A 16,626-nucleotide genomic window follows, 5' to 3' on the forward strand; every position below is an offset into this window, starting at 1 on the left:
TTATTAGGACTTAAGAGTTTTGGTAATTTTTGAAAAAAATACCATGAATGCATACATGATGAATGTGTAATAACCAAGTAAAGACAAGTATACATGCAGAGGGATTTTCTTTTCCTGATTAAGCACTGTAAGAGGGTTTTTTTGTTTGTTTTTTGTTTTTTACACTGACAGTTGTAAAAGACTACAAAAAAAAAGATTTGCAGGTATCATTTCAACATAGTATGATGTTCAGATGAATGGGCTGTTCTAAAGAATGCACGGCAAATCTGCAGTGTTGTGTTTGAGAAATTTGGCTCATCATGGCCTACAGGATGCTGGCTGCAGTGGAAACAGGATGAAAACTTTCCTCTTCCAGTAGCTTCCTGTTTTCACTAACGTCCTCATTAAAAATAAATTTTAAAAAGCCAAGTAAAACCAGCAACCCTCTCTCAGCTTGTTCTAAACCTTCATGCTGTCGTCGTTAATTTTTTTTTTTTTTTTTCCCCAAAGGTGGCTCAGCTGGTAAGCATACGCCTCACAGTTCTGAGGACCCGGGATCAATCCTGGCCCTCCCTGTGCGGAGTTTACATGTTCTCTCCATACCTGCGTGTGTTTTCTCCTGACACTCCAGTTTCATCCCTCATCCCAAAAACATGCAACATTAATTGGAGACTCTAAATCAGGGGTGGGCAAACTCTTTGGCTTGGGGCCACAGTGACTTTTAAATTTGACAGACGGGCCGGGTCAGCCCAAGATACAATACATAAAACTGCATTTGTTAACAGTACATATCAAACATAAACAGAAAAAAACATTGAAGTATTAATGTACTTTTTAATGAGAACAGTGTTGTTTTCTGTTGTGGCAATTCTCAGAACAGATCTGAGGTGTTCATCACTCATCTGGGATCTGTGGGGATCTTTGTTGGTGTTCATCACACTAAAAGTATGTTCACACACATATGTAGAGCCAAATAACACCAGCATCTTCTGTGCCATCTTTGGATGTTTGGAAATTTGGCTGCACTTAATGAAGCATAAAACTCATCCAGTTTCAGGGAGTTGAACTTGTCCTTTAACACCATGTCACATTGGAGATCAATCAGTTCCAACTGCAACTCATGTGATGCCATTTCTGTGTCGTGTGAGAAGGGACATGACACCAACTGAAGTGCCCTGTCAATTTTTCCAAAATCACAAATCACCGACAGCAGAATTCCTCATGCAGGTCATCCAGTGTTTTCCAATATTTTTTTCACATGTCGCGGGGCCTCTTTTAAGGTAGCCAGTGTGGGGAAATGAGCAAATGACTTCTCTGACATTTGCTTTGAAAATAAAACCAGCTTGGTTTTGAAGGCTCTGACGTTTGCTTGCATTTCGTGAACAAACTGGTGTTTCCCTTGTAGCTTCACATTCAGCTCGTTCATATGTGTCAGTATGTCCACAGTAAAAGCTAAATCACAAAGCCAATCTGTGTCATTCAGCTCAGGAAAATTGTCAGTATTCTCAAGTAGCTCCAAAAATGAAATAATATCCTGTTTGAGCTCCCACATACATTGACATACTTTTCCCAAACTTAACCAGCGGACATTAGAATGGTAAAGTAAGTCCGTGTGATCAGCATCAGTTTCTTCAAGAAAATGACGATGGTGAAGTCCCCCTTGCTCGATTAAAGTTGAGTTTCACAACCAGGCTTCACTACGTGGTCAAGCTGCAACACGGATTTACACAGTGCTTCTTGGTGAATTATGCAGTGTAGGAAAATTACCTCCTGCTCAGGGTTGTCCTCTTTCACCCCTGTCCTGAATTCTCTTGTGCATCCCAACGTTTTTTTCCTGTCAGATTTGATCCACCTGTGGTAACGTTGGCGAGCGCACTCCACGGTAACTTGTGCTTCTGTATGACCGCTGACACGCTGTTAAATAAATCCTCTTCACGTGTTTTTCCATTCAGGGATTCCATGTCCAGAAAAACCTCCGTTATCTCGAAATTCTCATTAATCCCTCTGATAAAAATTAAAAACTGAGCGGTGTCCTTTATATCATGGCTTTCGTCCAGTGCCAAAGAATATAATGTAAATGAGTCCGCTTTTTTGTTTAGCTTGCTAGTTAAGTGTTCGTCAATTACTTCAATACGGCAAGTCACTGACCTGCGTGATAAGCAAATTTTTTCGAATTTGTTCTTGCTCTCAGGACATAAAATACTTGCCGTCTCTACCATGCACTCTTTAAGAAACTCCCCTTCGGAGAAAGGCTTGCTGGCTTTTGTTAGTTTGAATGCCAGTAAATAACTTGTTCGTGCTTGCTTCTTGGATGAAAGTTGCTCGAATAAAGGTTTTTTGCTGAGCCTGCGAGCTAGCTACCAACCTGTCAGCGGTAGCCGTACGTTCCCGTGTTGAAAGGTTGCTGGCGTAATTAGCATGCTCGGTGGTAAAGTGACGGCTGATGTTGTACTCTTTTAAAACTGCAATGGTTTCTTGGCAAATAAGACATACGGCCTTGGACCGGACTTCAGTGAAAAAGTACTTAGGCGTCCATTCTTTGTTAAACACTCGGCACTCACTGTCGACTTTTCTTTGACATTGCTGTAGATGGGTTCTGATCTGACCAGTAGAAGAAGAGCGATAACTGGAAAAGGCTCTGGCTCCGTAAAATCAAGACACTGCGCCTACTGCGCCACCTGGTGTTGAAATGCCTGTCATTACAAGTCAAATGAAATAAATGCAATCATTCACATGAAACCTTAATTCTGTACAAATCTTCGGCGGGCCGGATTAAAAAGAGTTTGTAATAGTAGTTTGCCCACACCCTGGCGCCGTCAATTTAGAGTCGAAATTGTCCCTTGGCGTGATTGTAAGTGCGCCTGTTTGTCTCTGTGTGTTCTGCGATTGGCTGGCAACCAGTTCAGGGTGTACTTTGCCTCCTGCCCGTTAACAGCTGAGATAGGCTCCAGCACTCCCTGCGACCCTTGTGAGGATAAACGGCTAAAAAATGGATGAATGGATGGATTAATTAGTAGTCATGATTTCAAGAAAATGATTAAAATGAAGCAAAAGCAACAAAAATGTGTTTTCTGCTTTCATCTAGAGGCAAAAGAAAAAAGTGTTTTTTGGGGGGGGTTTTTTGTCTCCCTTGTGTCCAGCGTTTAAGACAAAAATTGCTCGGTAGTGTCAAGCTGTTGAACTAGAAATACTGAGTATTACAGTTTTTTAAGAGTCAATTAAAATAATACACAAAAGAAATTGTCCAGACAACTGTGTAACCAAGAACAGTCAATGTTTTTTTTCATGAACATTATCAGCCCTGGTAGCACGGTGAGCCACCTGTACAGTGTTGGCCTCACAGGTCTGAGGTCCAGGGTTCAATCCCGGCCCGCCTGTGTGGAGTTTGCATGTTCTCCCCGTGCCTGCGTGGGTTGTCTTTGGGCAGTCCGGTTTCCTCCCACATCCCAAAAACATGCAGCCTTAATTGGACACTCTGAATTGTCCCTAGGTGTGATTGTGAGTGCGGCTGTTTGTCTCTATGTGCCCTGCGATTAGCTGGCGACCAGTTCAGGGTGTACCTTGCCTCCTGCCCGTTGACAGCTCGAATAGGCTCCAGCACTCCCGGGATCCTTGTGAGGATAAGCGACTAAGAAAATGGGTGGATTATCAACCCTCGTCTAGATAATTCAATAACTCATCAAATCATTTTCACTCACATTCAGTAGGTATTCACAAAATAGTATGTGAATGCACTGATTTGGTATGTAATTCACGTTTTTTTTAAATATTAAATTGTATTAAAATTACATAATTTGTTTTTATTAAAGTACAAACCACTTTTTTATGGTATGTACTCAGTCAAACAACAAAAAACCTACAGCACATTTTATCCTGAAAATATTCTTCAATGATTTGCCAAGTATTTAAATTGTGTAGTAAAATATTTTGCGTAAGTCTTCGCACTTTCATTTTATTATCCATACACAAAACCATGAACTAAAAATTAAGGAACTGGATGCTATAGTCTACTCTAAAGGTATTCAAACACAAATTATTTCGCTGATTCAAGCGTCCATTTATTGCCAAGAAGGCCACATTGAATAATAATGTAATATTCCAAGCAGAACAAAAATATGAACAATAAGAAAATCATTTAAAAAAAATAAAAATCAATAGTTGGTTGAAATAAATCTTCAACCCTGTCATAAACAAAACACATTTATCAGGAGGGCGTTCAGAATTGTTTTTTTTTTTAAGGACACAGACAAAGATTGGTCATCAAAAAAAATGTTGGATAAATAAATAATCACATGAATACACTTACAACCTCTTAAGAATGATGTTAAGTGAGCTCTTCCTTGCTCTTACCCTGGAAAACAGAGAAAACCTCTGGTAGAGGAAGTACATGACTTAACGACCCATACATGATATCTTTCACTCATTAACATCACATAAAACGGTAATTAAGGAAAACATTTTGCAATTTGTGCCCAATTCCCACTTCATAGCCTCACACACACAACGAATGGACAGGTCAACTGCGGTTGTACGAAGTCAATTGTGGCTTACAGCCATACTATTACATACTCACCTATAGAGTACTGTGCTTCTGCTTCATAAAGTCAGACGAGTACTCTTTAGGCAGCCTCTGAGCCACATCCAGCCCGCAAGCACCTATTTGTGGCCCCAAACTGCTATGGCCCTTTCCACGAGCAGCGAGCCACGTGTATTTTAAGGCTGAGTGTGCCGCCAAACTAAAAAAAAATATATTTCCACATCCCTGAAACAGTAGTGCTTTTACATTTGGACATCCTCGTCAACAAGTCACTTTTGTGCTTGAATGTTCTCGAGCTGGATGTCGTTTTCAGGCTTTGGTGCGTCCTTGCCCAACTTCTTCACGTCAGTGTCTTTAAGTATCTGAGAGACGAGGCGCTCATAAAACCATTCCAGATCCTGAGGGTCCTCTGGCCAAGTGAGGTACTCTCTCCTCTGGACGAATGCTCGAACTGCGTTATACTTCATCAGCTGGTAGTGAGCCACCTTTAGTTGGGTCACATCAAAATGTAGCAAATTAACAAGGTGCATCTTTGTCTTTTATTCAAATATTTAACTTCTCGTGTTTTTTTAACAGAGGACCCTTAAACCTGAAGCAAAATCCATACCAGAAGGCTGTTTGACCTTCAGTTTTTTCAAAGTTTGAATGAGAAATCAGTTATAAAGTTGAAATCCACTGAGGTTGTAGTAAATTGACCAACATTTTATAGAAAATCTTCCTCTGAAGTCACAAAACCTTTTAACGTGTTTCACTGGGACACACGTATTCATCCAAGATGTTAACGTAATGCAAAATCTGAGACCTCACAGGACTTCAAGTACCGAAGTATTATGTTGATTGTTTTTTTCTTCAGGTGCCTCCACAGGATGTTGAAGAAAAGAAATATGTGATAATGAAAATACTATGCAGTGTTCCCAAGGCTCACCTGCCTTGCTCAGCAGTGCACCAAGCAAGCACTATAAAGATGGATGAGTTAGAGTGCAGACTGACGTCCAATAGTTCTCATCCAACTGTGTAACTTCCCTAATAATACGTTTCTGGAAAAGAAGTCCAAAATTCCCTGTACACACTCCAAAACATTGCGGAAAACCTTTTCAGAAGAAGTGAAGCTGTTTTAGTGGTAAATTGTGAACCAACATAATATTAAACCCCTTTAATCAGGAAGGAATTGTCACTACAGAGCATATACCTGTCAAGGCAGTTGAGCGAATACTTTTGGCAATATTGTGTATGTTTGAAGAGTCACTTTTAACTTGACTTTTCAATTATTATTATTTCCATTGTCTCCAATGCAGAAAATCTATCCTATATCCTAGAACTCAGACGTCGACCACACAGTACAAAGTGAGAACTAAATCTTGGTGAAGAAACACTGACCTTACCAACCAGCACCATTACCAGAACATTTTTCAGCTCGTTCAGCATGCGGCCCTGAGCCAAGGTGAATGCCTCCAAGCACCAACCATCTGAAACGAATGACAATAGAATTAGTTGAGGAATTTTTTTATTTCCATCCCAAGAGAAATAAACAATGGCACTGGTGTAAATATTTCTTAAACCAGGAAGCAAACTGCCCCCCCCCCACACACACCTTTTAAAAGACAGTATGTTTATTCTTAGGATGTCCCCCCTAAACTAGTGAATTCCAAACTTTATGGAGCCAAGGCACATATTTTACAATTGTAAAATCTCACAAAAATGTCCTAAAAGGTGAAGACAGTCATCACTCTATGTGCTTATTTGTTCTGTCTCTATGCCTCAAAACCACCGGTGACACTGTGCAACGTGTATTTCATCCACTTTTAATGATTCAAACTTCCCCTAAAACCTGTAAATAGATTTGAAAGACTTGAAAATAATTAGAATTTTCAATTTGCAAGAATGAATTGCTATTCTTCTTCTCAGGAACCGAAATCCCTTGCGGTGCAACTGGTCAGCTTTTCTTCGAGAGAGTTTGCAGTTTTTGGAAAAAAAAAACTCCCATTTTATAATGTGCAGTACATTCAAACCTAACAATAGAATTTTATCAAAATGATCTTTTGAAAAATCCACCTGTTCTGGCCACATCCATTGCCTCTAATTTAATTATGACTATTTTACAGGTGGGCACAGTGCAACAACAATAGCCAAGCAGAGATTGTAAATTTACTGGGAGTGACCGAATCATCTGCCAATCACTATTCACTATTATTTAAAAAAAAAAAGGAAGAAAAAAACAGATTGTTTAAGTCAGGTTTGAAAGCTTAGGAACAAAGGAATTGGACAGGTCTCTATTTCAAATCAAGGGTAAACGTATATATTGGTATGTCCAAAACACGGACAACTGCATATGAACCCCCATTTAAGTCACGTGACTCTTTATGGTTCATCAGGTGGGTTGATCCATCCATTTTCTGAGCCACTTATCCTCACAAAGGTCGTGGGAGTGCTGAAGTCAATCCAGGTATCTTCGGGCAGAAGGCAGGGCACATAGAAACAAACAACCATTTGGACTCACATTCACACCTACAGTCAATTTAGCGTCTTAACGCATGTTTTTAGAATGTGTGAGGACACTGGAGTGCCCGGAGAAAACCCGGGTCCTCAGAACTGTGAAGCAGACCCTCTAACCAATAGTTCCACCATGCTGCCGGTGAGTTGACTGCTTCTCATATTTTTAATTGACTGTACATTCCTGAAAAATACAACAAACAGAACATTTTGTGTTTGGCAATAATCTTGGGGTTCTGTCTACAGTAACGTTGCATATTTGCTGTCGACTGAGGGGCACTCTGAGGTGGCCAGATGAGCAGAATCACTTTCTAAAGGCCAATTTCAGTGGCCTTTTGCCATGCTTGCGCCCAACTGAGGTGGGCACTGAAGTGGCCAGGTGAAAGTGACCCACTGGTCCCTTCCTGGATCTTTTTTTTTCCCCCCAAGTTTAATGAGCTGAGGGAGTTTCTTTAGGCGGAGACACGAAGGTGCAGGGATTGAAGGTCTACTTTTAAATAAATAAACCCTCTACTGGCAATTTGCCGTCAAACTGGGCAGTATATTAATTAGTCTATTTTAGTCACTGCGATTGATTGGCCAGTCCACGGTGTATCCCGCCTTTTGCCCAAAGTCTGCTATGATAGGCTCCATCTTGCCCAGTACATTAATGAGGATAATCAGTATAGAAAATGGATAATGGGAGACCTTTCTGTCAATTGGGTTGATTTGTGCAAATGCAGTGTATAAAATTAATTATTAATCTTTCCACAGATTATTTAAATACTAGTTTGAAGGGTTCAGTAATATTGCACTAAAACTATACCTTTAAGGAACTCCTTGGTGACAACACACACAGTCTTTTTACTCCCCCAGATGGCATCTCTGATGTTAGATAGGTGGTCCTCACCAGGCAGGAAGTCTCTGGCTTCGAAGCAACACTGTAGGATGTTCTCTTCAGAGAATTTGTTGTCCAGCTTTTTCAGTAAAGCAACCTCCACCCACCTGTAGTCCATGTTGCTGAAGCACAGGTAGGCATCATACTGTGTGTCCTCCAAAGGAGGCGGGGCTTTGGGGCCTTCGAGAACTCTACCGACAACTTTTTTGAAATTAATATAGATCCATCCACGGAGACGAGCGTAAGCAATCCCAGAAAGCGTGACTGTTAAAATAAGGAAGGTAGAAATGATGAACAGCGCAAACTTAAGCTCTCTGACCACCAGCTCATCGTCGACCTCACACGGTTCAATGATCCGGGAATAATTGAGCAACGGAAGGCCAAAGTAAACAACCGGGAACTCGCATCGGTAATCCTCAACTGGAGTAAAGAAGGTCACATTGGTCACATTCATCCACTTCAGGAAGCTCTCGAGATGACAGTCACAGTGAAAGCGATTTCCAGAAAGGCTGAGGAGGAGGAGGGAATCAAAGGTCATGGGCTCTGGAGTGGCTAAGAAGTTGTTGGAAAGGTCAAGATTCCTAAGGCTGTTGGGAAAAACATTTGGCTGCAGATAGGTCAGTGCATTAGATGACAGGTCAATGACAGTGATTGAGTTGAGACTGTGGAAAATGCCCTGTGGGAGACTCGTGAGGGAGTTGAAGCTTAAATTTAGACCGAGCAGATTGTCCAAGTGATTAAACACATCAAGGCATGTCCTCTCAGCCCAAATCAACTGCAGAGAGCTGTCATGAAGATCCAGCACTTGAAGGCTGTGATTAAGAGGAATTGACACATTCTGACCAAGTGTGCACCACTTAATGAAATTCCCACCAAAAAATAAATTCTGAAGCTGGTTGAAGTTGGTTAAGACAAGATAAACATCCTCAAGGTTTGTTAATCTGTTATTTGTCACATCCACATGAATTGGGTTGATGCTTAGTTTATCTATATTGTATAAATCAACCAAGCGGTTATCACCTAAAAGAAGAAATTCAAGGTTGGGCAAGGATGCAGGATTACCCAAAATCCGCAGGGAGTTTCCTGTTAAATATAACGCTCGTAGTTTAGGAAGATCTTCAAATGTGTGATCACCCAGCGCACCAATGTTATTAAAAGACAAATCCAAAACCCTAAGTTCGTTCAGGCTGCTAAACGTGTGTGAATATATTTCTCCGAGAATGTTAAATGACAAGTTAAGCAATCTTAAATTCCCTTGCATACCACTGAAGGCCCGGTCATTAATTTGGTTGATTTTGTTTTGTGAGACATCAATTATAATCACATTGCTCAGAGGACTGAAAACAGCTCTCTGCAAGGCAAATATTCTGTTTTTAGACAAATCCAAAATGTTTAATGTGCTGTTCGCAAGACCTTCAAATGTGTGCCTGTCTGGATCTGGTAAATTGTCATGTGAGAACCCTTTCCCCAAGTATCCAGAGAATATGAGGTGAGCAACTGGAGTACCCTGCATTGCTTTGAGAAACAGTCTGGTTGTGGTCACACTGAACCCGTTGGTTGATAAATCAAGGATATTGAAGGCCATTCCTCGAAAAGGGTTTCCACATTTCTCCCAATCGAAGTTGATCGTGGCCATTTTGTACAAGTGATTGGAGTCTAGATTGAAGTGTGTGAAATACTTGCTCCTGAAACCAACGAGATCTTCTTCACACAGCTGTTCAATCTTATTCAACATGAGGTTTACCTGTGTCAAATTGGAGAGGTTTTGAAAGAAAAGTCCTGGTTTTAGTCTTCGTAGTACATTACCAAAAAGATTAAGCTCTTCTAAGGATGAGAGTGGTTCGAGGTAGTTGCGTGCCAATATGGAGTCTGTCAAAGAGCAGTGGTCCATGAAGAGCTGCTTTAAACTGATCATCCCTGCAAAGGCTCGCGGCTCCAGTTGAAGACCAAGATTGTCGCCCAGAACCAAGCGAACCAAATGACGCTGCCCGAGGAAGGCGTCATTTCTTATCACGAGTGGCACAAACTGCTTCCCAAGATCCAACTCGAACAGCTGCTCCAGGTTTTGGAGTGACGTGCTGTTAATCTCAGAAATTCTGTTCCTCTCCAAGTAAAGGTGGCTGATGTTTGGGGGGAGAAGAGGGACCCACTGAAGTTTATGTCCATGACAAGCAGCTACAAGGCCATATATTTTACATGATGTGACAATCTGTAGAAAGAAAACAAAGTGAATATGTGGTTTTAAGTGGAGTTCCATTCATACACTGGCGATACCAGCCCAAATTTAATGGCAGTCATTAATTTGATTTTAAAACTCTTGAAAGCAGATGTCCAAGTGTTCAACCCTGAACTGGTCTCCAGCCAATTGCAGGGCACATAGAAACAAACTTAAACCGGAGTGCCCGGAGGAGAAAATCCACATAGGTATGGGGACAACATACAAACTCCACACAGTTGGGGTTGGGATTTGAACCCCAGCCTTGGAACTATGATGCAGATGTGCTAAACAGTCATTCGCCATCCACTTCATGTTTTTACTGAACTGAACTTTTATCGAACTACAACCTGCCAAAGTAGCGGTGAAACCCGCTACTGCTGAAATTTACCAGACTTTGGGGGTTGGTGAGTATTAACGTCAAGCCCTGCCAGATATACAGTATTGGGGGACAAACTTGCTCTGTTAAGTTAGCAGCTAACATACAGGACATTATGTTACCAGTGGTAAAATGAATGAAAATAGGGAGAGGTGAGTTAATTTCAGTATTATGCCTTATTAAAAGATTGTTTCACGGCAGTGAAATTCTCCAACCAACCCTGAAGTTCTGTCACAAACCTCTGGGTCGTAAAAGCAGGTGTGCTGTTTAAAATGCCGGTCACAAAAACTAAAAATGAAAAAGAATTTATTTAATTTAATCCATGAAAAAGTTTTTGGAAAATGAAATTCAAATAAATTTATATCCAAACTTTTTGCTTTTCCCGCAGTCATAAGAAAAAGGAATGAGCAGAAATTTGAAAAGTGCCGCAGAATAGTAACGTAAAATTCCTAAAAACACAACATGGACTGTAATTGCAATGAGAAAAAGAAAAATCTGTAACACTTCATTATCATTCACAAAAAACTACATTAAAAAAAAAAAAACGTGGTAACTATACAAAACATGCAAACTATTCACCAGTTTCCAAGCAGCACTGTTACCTCAAAATCACAATTGGCAGCGATCTTATCAGGGTGTAACACCTACCCGCACAGTCACTCCAATGAAGACGAGCTGAAGAACCACAGTCCACATATTGCACTTTTCGCAGTTCATCATCCTGGTGGGGAAGACATTAAAAGGGGAGCTTTTTGGGATGAGGCGGTCACAGTGGCTTTGTGGTAAAGCAAAGTGAGCGCAGTGCCTGAGCAAGGCACACATGAGAGGAGGAAATTGTGTAAGACTGTTTGCTTTTAAGTTGGCTCATAGTTCACTGGCCCAGCTTGCCACATACAAGACCCCCGTGTGCATTTACTGTCTCCTCTAGCAAAACATTGAAACAGTTGTTTGCGTTTAACTGATAATGAACAAAGAGCCTGAGTGTAATTACTCCTGTTCTAGCTGCCACCACATAATTACTATATGCGTCAGCTCTCTATGTCAACACTATTTGAGAGAGATTCATTTTGAAAAGGAATTTTGCATTCAGCAATTGAACAATTTGTGTTAACGGCAACATTTTGTGGTGCTCAAATAGACACGTGAAACACATAGATATACAGTACTAGCGCTTTTATATAACTAGTGAAATGCTTTCACAATTTTTTTTTGGTTTTGTTTCCACCAGTGAAATGGGAATTTTAGTGTGGGAATGATTAATAGCAGTCCAGGCAAGTTAATGGAGCTTTGAAATGTGTACTGTATAAATATCCATCCATCCATTTTCTAAGCTGCTTATCCTCACAAGAGTCATAGGAGTGTTGGGGCCTATGCCAGCTATCTTCAAGCAGGAGGCAAGGTACACCCTGTACTGGTTACCACCCAATCATGTAATGTTTAAATGACCCCACCCATCACTCTAAAATGTAGTCAATATTTCATGAACTTCAACTCTTCTCACTTGAAATGAAAGGCATCCAGGTTTATAACCGCTGAATGTCTACAAGCTGTTCGGCAAATATCCATGAGGCAAGTTGATTTTAGAAGGCTATGCTTTAGTTTTAAAAATTGGAAGGGCTTCCGTGCATTGTGTCATCTTTCAAAACATGAATTTTGCAATTTCCGACTACACACATTTTGAGAGAGGGGAAAAAAAAAACAACTAGGTCCCTTCACATGCTACCATTTCCTCACCACTTAAAACAGGAACAAATTTAATAGCCTGGCTACAATATTAGCCCATTCATGCGCAGTGTGGCAATTTTTTGCCTTATTGAGATTAAAGTCTCCGATCAGGCCACAATCAAGGAAATAACACTTGTTTTTCGTTTATGGTTAAGTTATATGATGACTTGAGGCAGCCATGTGGGGTCAGGAAGGAAAGGGAAATAACTCTGGGCTAACTTTGACCGATGAGTTATCCTCTCCTGATACCAAATTATGGCTTCAGATTAAAACACATAAATATTTTGATATAATGAAGGACATAATGCGTGAAAATCATGATGTCCCAAAAATGGGACGCTGCCCACGAATGGGTTTGAAACACTGTTGAGTAAGAGACAGGACGTTTAAAAATTAAGGATTTACCTGCCATGCTCTAGAACAGAATTTCCCAACCTTCATCATGTAAACATATTGTGACAAAATGGCATGGAAACAAATAATACTCCAATATGATCTAATCTATACATCTCGGACTTGAAACGCTACAATTGTAAAAATCGGTGCCCTGTATTTGTTTCTCTTCAACAATTCAGTCCCATCCATTAATCTATCTTGTACCGCTTATTCAGGTCAGGTCACAGGGGCAGTAGCTTTAGCAGGGATGCCCAAACTTCCCTTTCCCCAGCCACTTCATCAAGCTCTTCTGGGGGTATCCTGAGGTGTTCCCAGGCCAGCCGAGAGACGTTACCTCTCCAACTTGTCCTGGGTCTCCTTACGGTCGGACGTGCTCGGAAAACCTCCCCAGGGAAGCGTCCAGGAGACATCCAAATCAGATGACCCAGCCAGCTAATCTGGCTCCTCTCCCCTACTCTGAGCCCCTTCCGAACGACTGAGCTTCTCACCCTATCTCTAAGGGAGAGGCAGGACACCCTGCGGAGGAAACTCATTTCGGTTGCTTGTACCCGGGATCTTGTTCTTTCGGTCTTGACTGACAGCTTGTGACCATAGGTGAGTGTGAATTGAGAGCTTCAGCTTTCAACTTAGCTCTTTCTTTACCACAATGAACCAATACAAATCCTGCGTTAGTACAGATGCCGCACTGATCTGCCTGGCGATCTCCAGCTCTATTCTTCCCTCACTTGTGAAACAAGATCACAAGATACGTGAACTCTTCCACTTGGGGCAAGATTTTACCCACGACCTGGAGAGGGCACGCCACCCTTTTCCGACTGAGCATCATGGTCTGAGATTTGGAGGTGTTGATTCTCATCCCAGCGGCGGTTCACACTCTGTTGTGAACTGCTCCAGTGAGAGTTGGAGATCACGGCTTGATAAAGCCAACAGAACCACAAAAAAAGCAGAGATGTCACTCTGAGGCCACAAAATCAGACCCCTTCTCTGCCTCGGCTGCACTGCACTGAGAGATTCTGTCCCAAAAAGTTATGAACAGAATCGGTGACAAAGGGCTGCCTTGGCTGAGTCCAACTCTCACTGAAAACGAGTCCGACTTACTGGCGGCAATGCGGACCAAACTATGACACCCATCGTACAGGAACCGAACAGCCTGTATCAGAGAATTCCATACCCCATACTCCCAAAGGAACCCCTACTGGACATGGTCCAATTCTCGAAGTCCACAAAACAAATGAAGACTGGTTGAGCGAATTCCCATGCACCCTCGAGGACCCTGTTGAACTTGTAGCGCTGCTCCAGTGTTCCACAGCCAGGACGAAAATCACATTGCTCCACCTGAATTTGAGATTTGACTTCTCAATGGACCCTCCTCCCCGGAACTCCTGAATAGACTTTACCAGGGAGACTGAGGAGTGTGAGGCCCCTGTAGTTGGAACACACACTCCGGTCCCCCTTCTTAAAAAGTGCGGCCATGACCCCAGTCTTCCAATCCAGAGCCACTGTCCCCGATGTAACGATGCAACGTTCCAGGGGCGTGTCAACCAGGACAGTTCTCCAACAATCAGAGCCTTTAGGAACTTTGGCTAAAAATCCTCCACTCTGTTGACCTTGCCACCGAGAAACTATTTCAGAATCAGATTTAATGACCAAGTATGTAACAACACACAAGGAATATGTCTCCAGCAGTCAGTGCCATTCAACATTCAAAACAAAGAAACTATCCATCCATCCATTTTCTTTGCCGCTTATCCTCACAAGGGTCACGGGGAGTGCTGGAGCCTATCCCAGCTGTCAACGGGCAGGAGGCGGGGTACACCCCGAACTGGTTACCAGCCAATCGCAGGGCACATTGAGACAAACAGACACACTCACAATCACACCTTGGGGCAATTTAAAGTGTCCAATTAATGTTGCATGTTTTTGGGATGTGGGAGGAAACCGGAGTGCCTGGAGAAAACCCACGCAGGCACGGGAAGAACATGCAAACTCCACACAGGCGGGTCCGAGATTGAACCAGGGACCTCAGAACTGTGAGGCCAACGCTTTACCAGCTGAGGCCACCGTGCAACCCAAAGAAACTAACAAAAACAAATAAGAAGAGACATTCAGTTAATAGGATCTATTCCTTATAGGAGTCACAGATGGGGAAGATGCAGAGTCTTCTTCATTTAGAGCAGTTAAGAGTTTGTCAATGCCCCATATTATGTTGAGCTTGTACAGAGTGCCCTTACTCATTTGCAGTTCCTGTTATAGGCCGGTGCAATGACAATTGTGCAAAGCGAGCAGTTTGAATGAATTTTGCGATAGTCTACAGTATATATTCCTAATACTAATACTGATTGGATCAGCAGGATGTGAGGGTGTGTCCCAACAATGGCACAAGGCAGAAAATAGTAGGTTCGGTGATCAAGAATTTAATGATTTAATTGCCAGAGAAAAAAAAAAAACATTTGTGACCTCAACCCCAGAGATAGGAGAGCCCACCTCAGAGAAGCCAGACTCTCCTTCCTCAGTGGAAGGCGTATCAGTGGAATTGAAGAGATCTTCGAAGTATTCCCCCCATGGACTCACTTCGCGGGTCGAGGTCAGCAGTGCCCCACCCTAACTATACACATTGTTGACGCTGCACTGCTTCACCCTCCTGAGACCGCGGATAGTGGACCAGAATTACCTCGAAGCCATCTGGAAGTCTTTCTCCGTGGCGTCACTGAACTACTCCCATCCCTGAGATTTTGCTTCTTCCCTACCAAAGAGGTGACGTTCCATGTCCCTAGAGCCAGTTTCTGTAGCCAGGGATCAGATCACCAAGGTCCCTGCCTTCGGCCAATGCCCAACTCTCAATGTATCCAACCCTTATGGCCCCTTCTACAGGTAATAAACCCATTGGGAGAGGGACCCATATTATCCTTCTGGGCTGTGCTCCCGACAGAGGTGGGTACAAATGCATTACTGTTGCTGTGATACATTTACTCAGGTAACATCTGGGATAAATTGTACTTGTCAGAGTAGTTTTAGTGAACTTTAAAAAAAAAAAAAATTAACCTAGTATTTATATTCAGAGGAAACTGTACTTTTGCTCCAATAAACTCATCGATATTCGACTTCACACCGATTTTATCGACCTGATCGGAATCGGATGATAATTGGCATTCTTTTGCTGATTGGCCAATTGGTTTTAACATCCTAATTTGCCAATCCAATCAATGACATCATCGATCACCTCCACAAAACCCATTTACTTTGCGATGCTGTCGTGCACAGTATATCTATTTTGTTTATTTTCATATGGTAGTAATTATGTTTTTTTCATGTCTTTTGATGTACTACTGTAAATCTTTGGCGGCCAATAGTTATTTTAAAAAACTCACAATTGCACTATGTCAGACAACTGCAATAAAATCTTGTATTCCAATACCACTGTATCCCATTTTTTTAAGATCATTGGGCTTTATCTTTTCAACTCAAATGTGACTGGAAATTCACAAAACACTGAATCCGCGATATGTGATCCACGAAGTAGATAGGGATTACTGTATACAATAAATTTTTTGAGCAGAAGTATATTCTATAAATGAATAGGTAATTTAAATACTCATAGATAGGGATTACTGTATACAATAAATTTTTTGAACAGAAGTATATTCTATAAATGAATAGGTAATTTAAATACTCATTGCTCCAGCTTGTGATCCGACTGGTGATCAGTACTTCCTTTTTTCTAAACTCGCTGATTGATGATCAGTGATAGGCCCCAAAAATCTGATTGTGTAAAACTGAATCACCATAAAGTCATCAATAATTGTCTTCCCAATCTATTTTTAGACTTGGGTTTTTTACTTTTTTACTAGGCACCATTGATCAGTCCACCGTGATTACCAAAATGATGTTTGACACAAGGTCTCCAATGCACGATGCAAGAAAGTCACATGTCCACACACAAAGTCTTGTGTTCTGTTCACGAACCAATCAAAATGAGTCGTGACACCTGCACGTGACTCCTGTTCACGTTACAGACTGCGAAAACAGCA

At 41.7% G+C, this 16,626-nt stretch overlaps 1 protein-coding gene across 3 annotated transcripts in view; it reads right to left on the reverse strand.

The window, feature by feature from the left end:
* Nucleotides 1–3,885: 3,885 nt before the first annotated feature.
* The window catches only part of LOC133496165 (toll-like receptor 5), a 43,382-nt gene continuing 30,641 nt past the window's right edge, over nt 3,886–16,626 (reverse strand). The window contains exons 4-7 of one of the 3 annotated variants that reach the window (XM_061811370.1): nt 11,126–11,198; nt 7,812–10,092; nt 5,894–5,982; nt 3,886–5,001 (exon numbers count right to left, since the gene is read on the reverse strand). In XM_061811370.1, the coding sequence (XP_061667354.1) occupies nt 4,786–5,001; nt 5,894–5,982; nt 7,812–10,092; nt 11,126–11,198 (2,659 nt within the window). In that variant the 3' untranslated portion in view covers nt 3,886–4,785. Of the gene's footprint in view, nt 5,002–5,893; nt 5,983–7,811; nt 10,093–11,125; nt 11,319–16,626 lie in introns of those variants that run through there. The other 2 variants (XM_061811372.1, XM_061811373.1) reach the window with 2 other exon arrangements.

This window comes from Syngnathoides biaculeatus, chromosome 23, assembly GCF_019802595.1.
Source record: "Syngnathoides biaculeatus isolate LvHL_M chromosome 23, ASM1980259v1, whole genome shotgun sequence".
NCBI classification, from domain to species: Eukaryota; Metazoa; Chordata; class Actinopteri; order Syngnathiformes; family Syngnathidae; genus Syngnathoides; species Syngnathoides biaculeatus.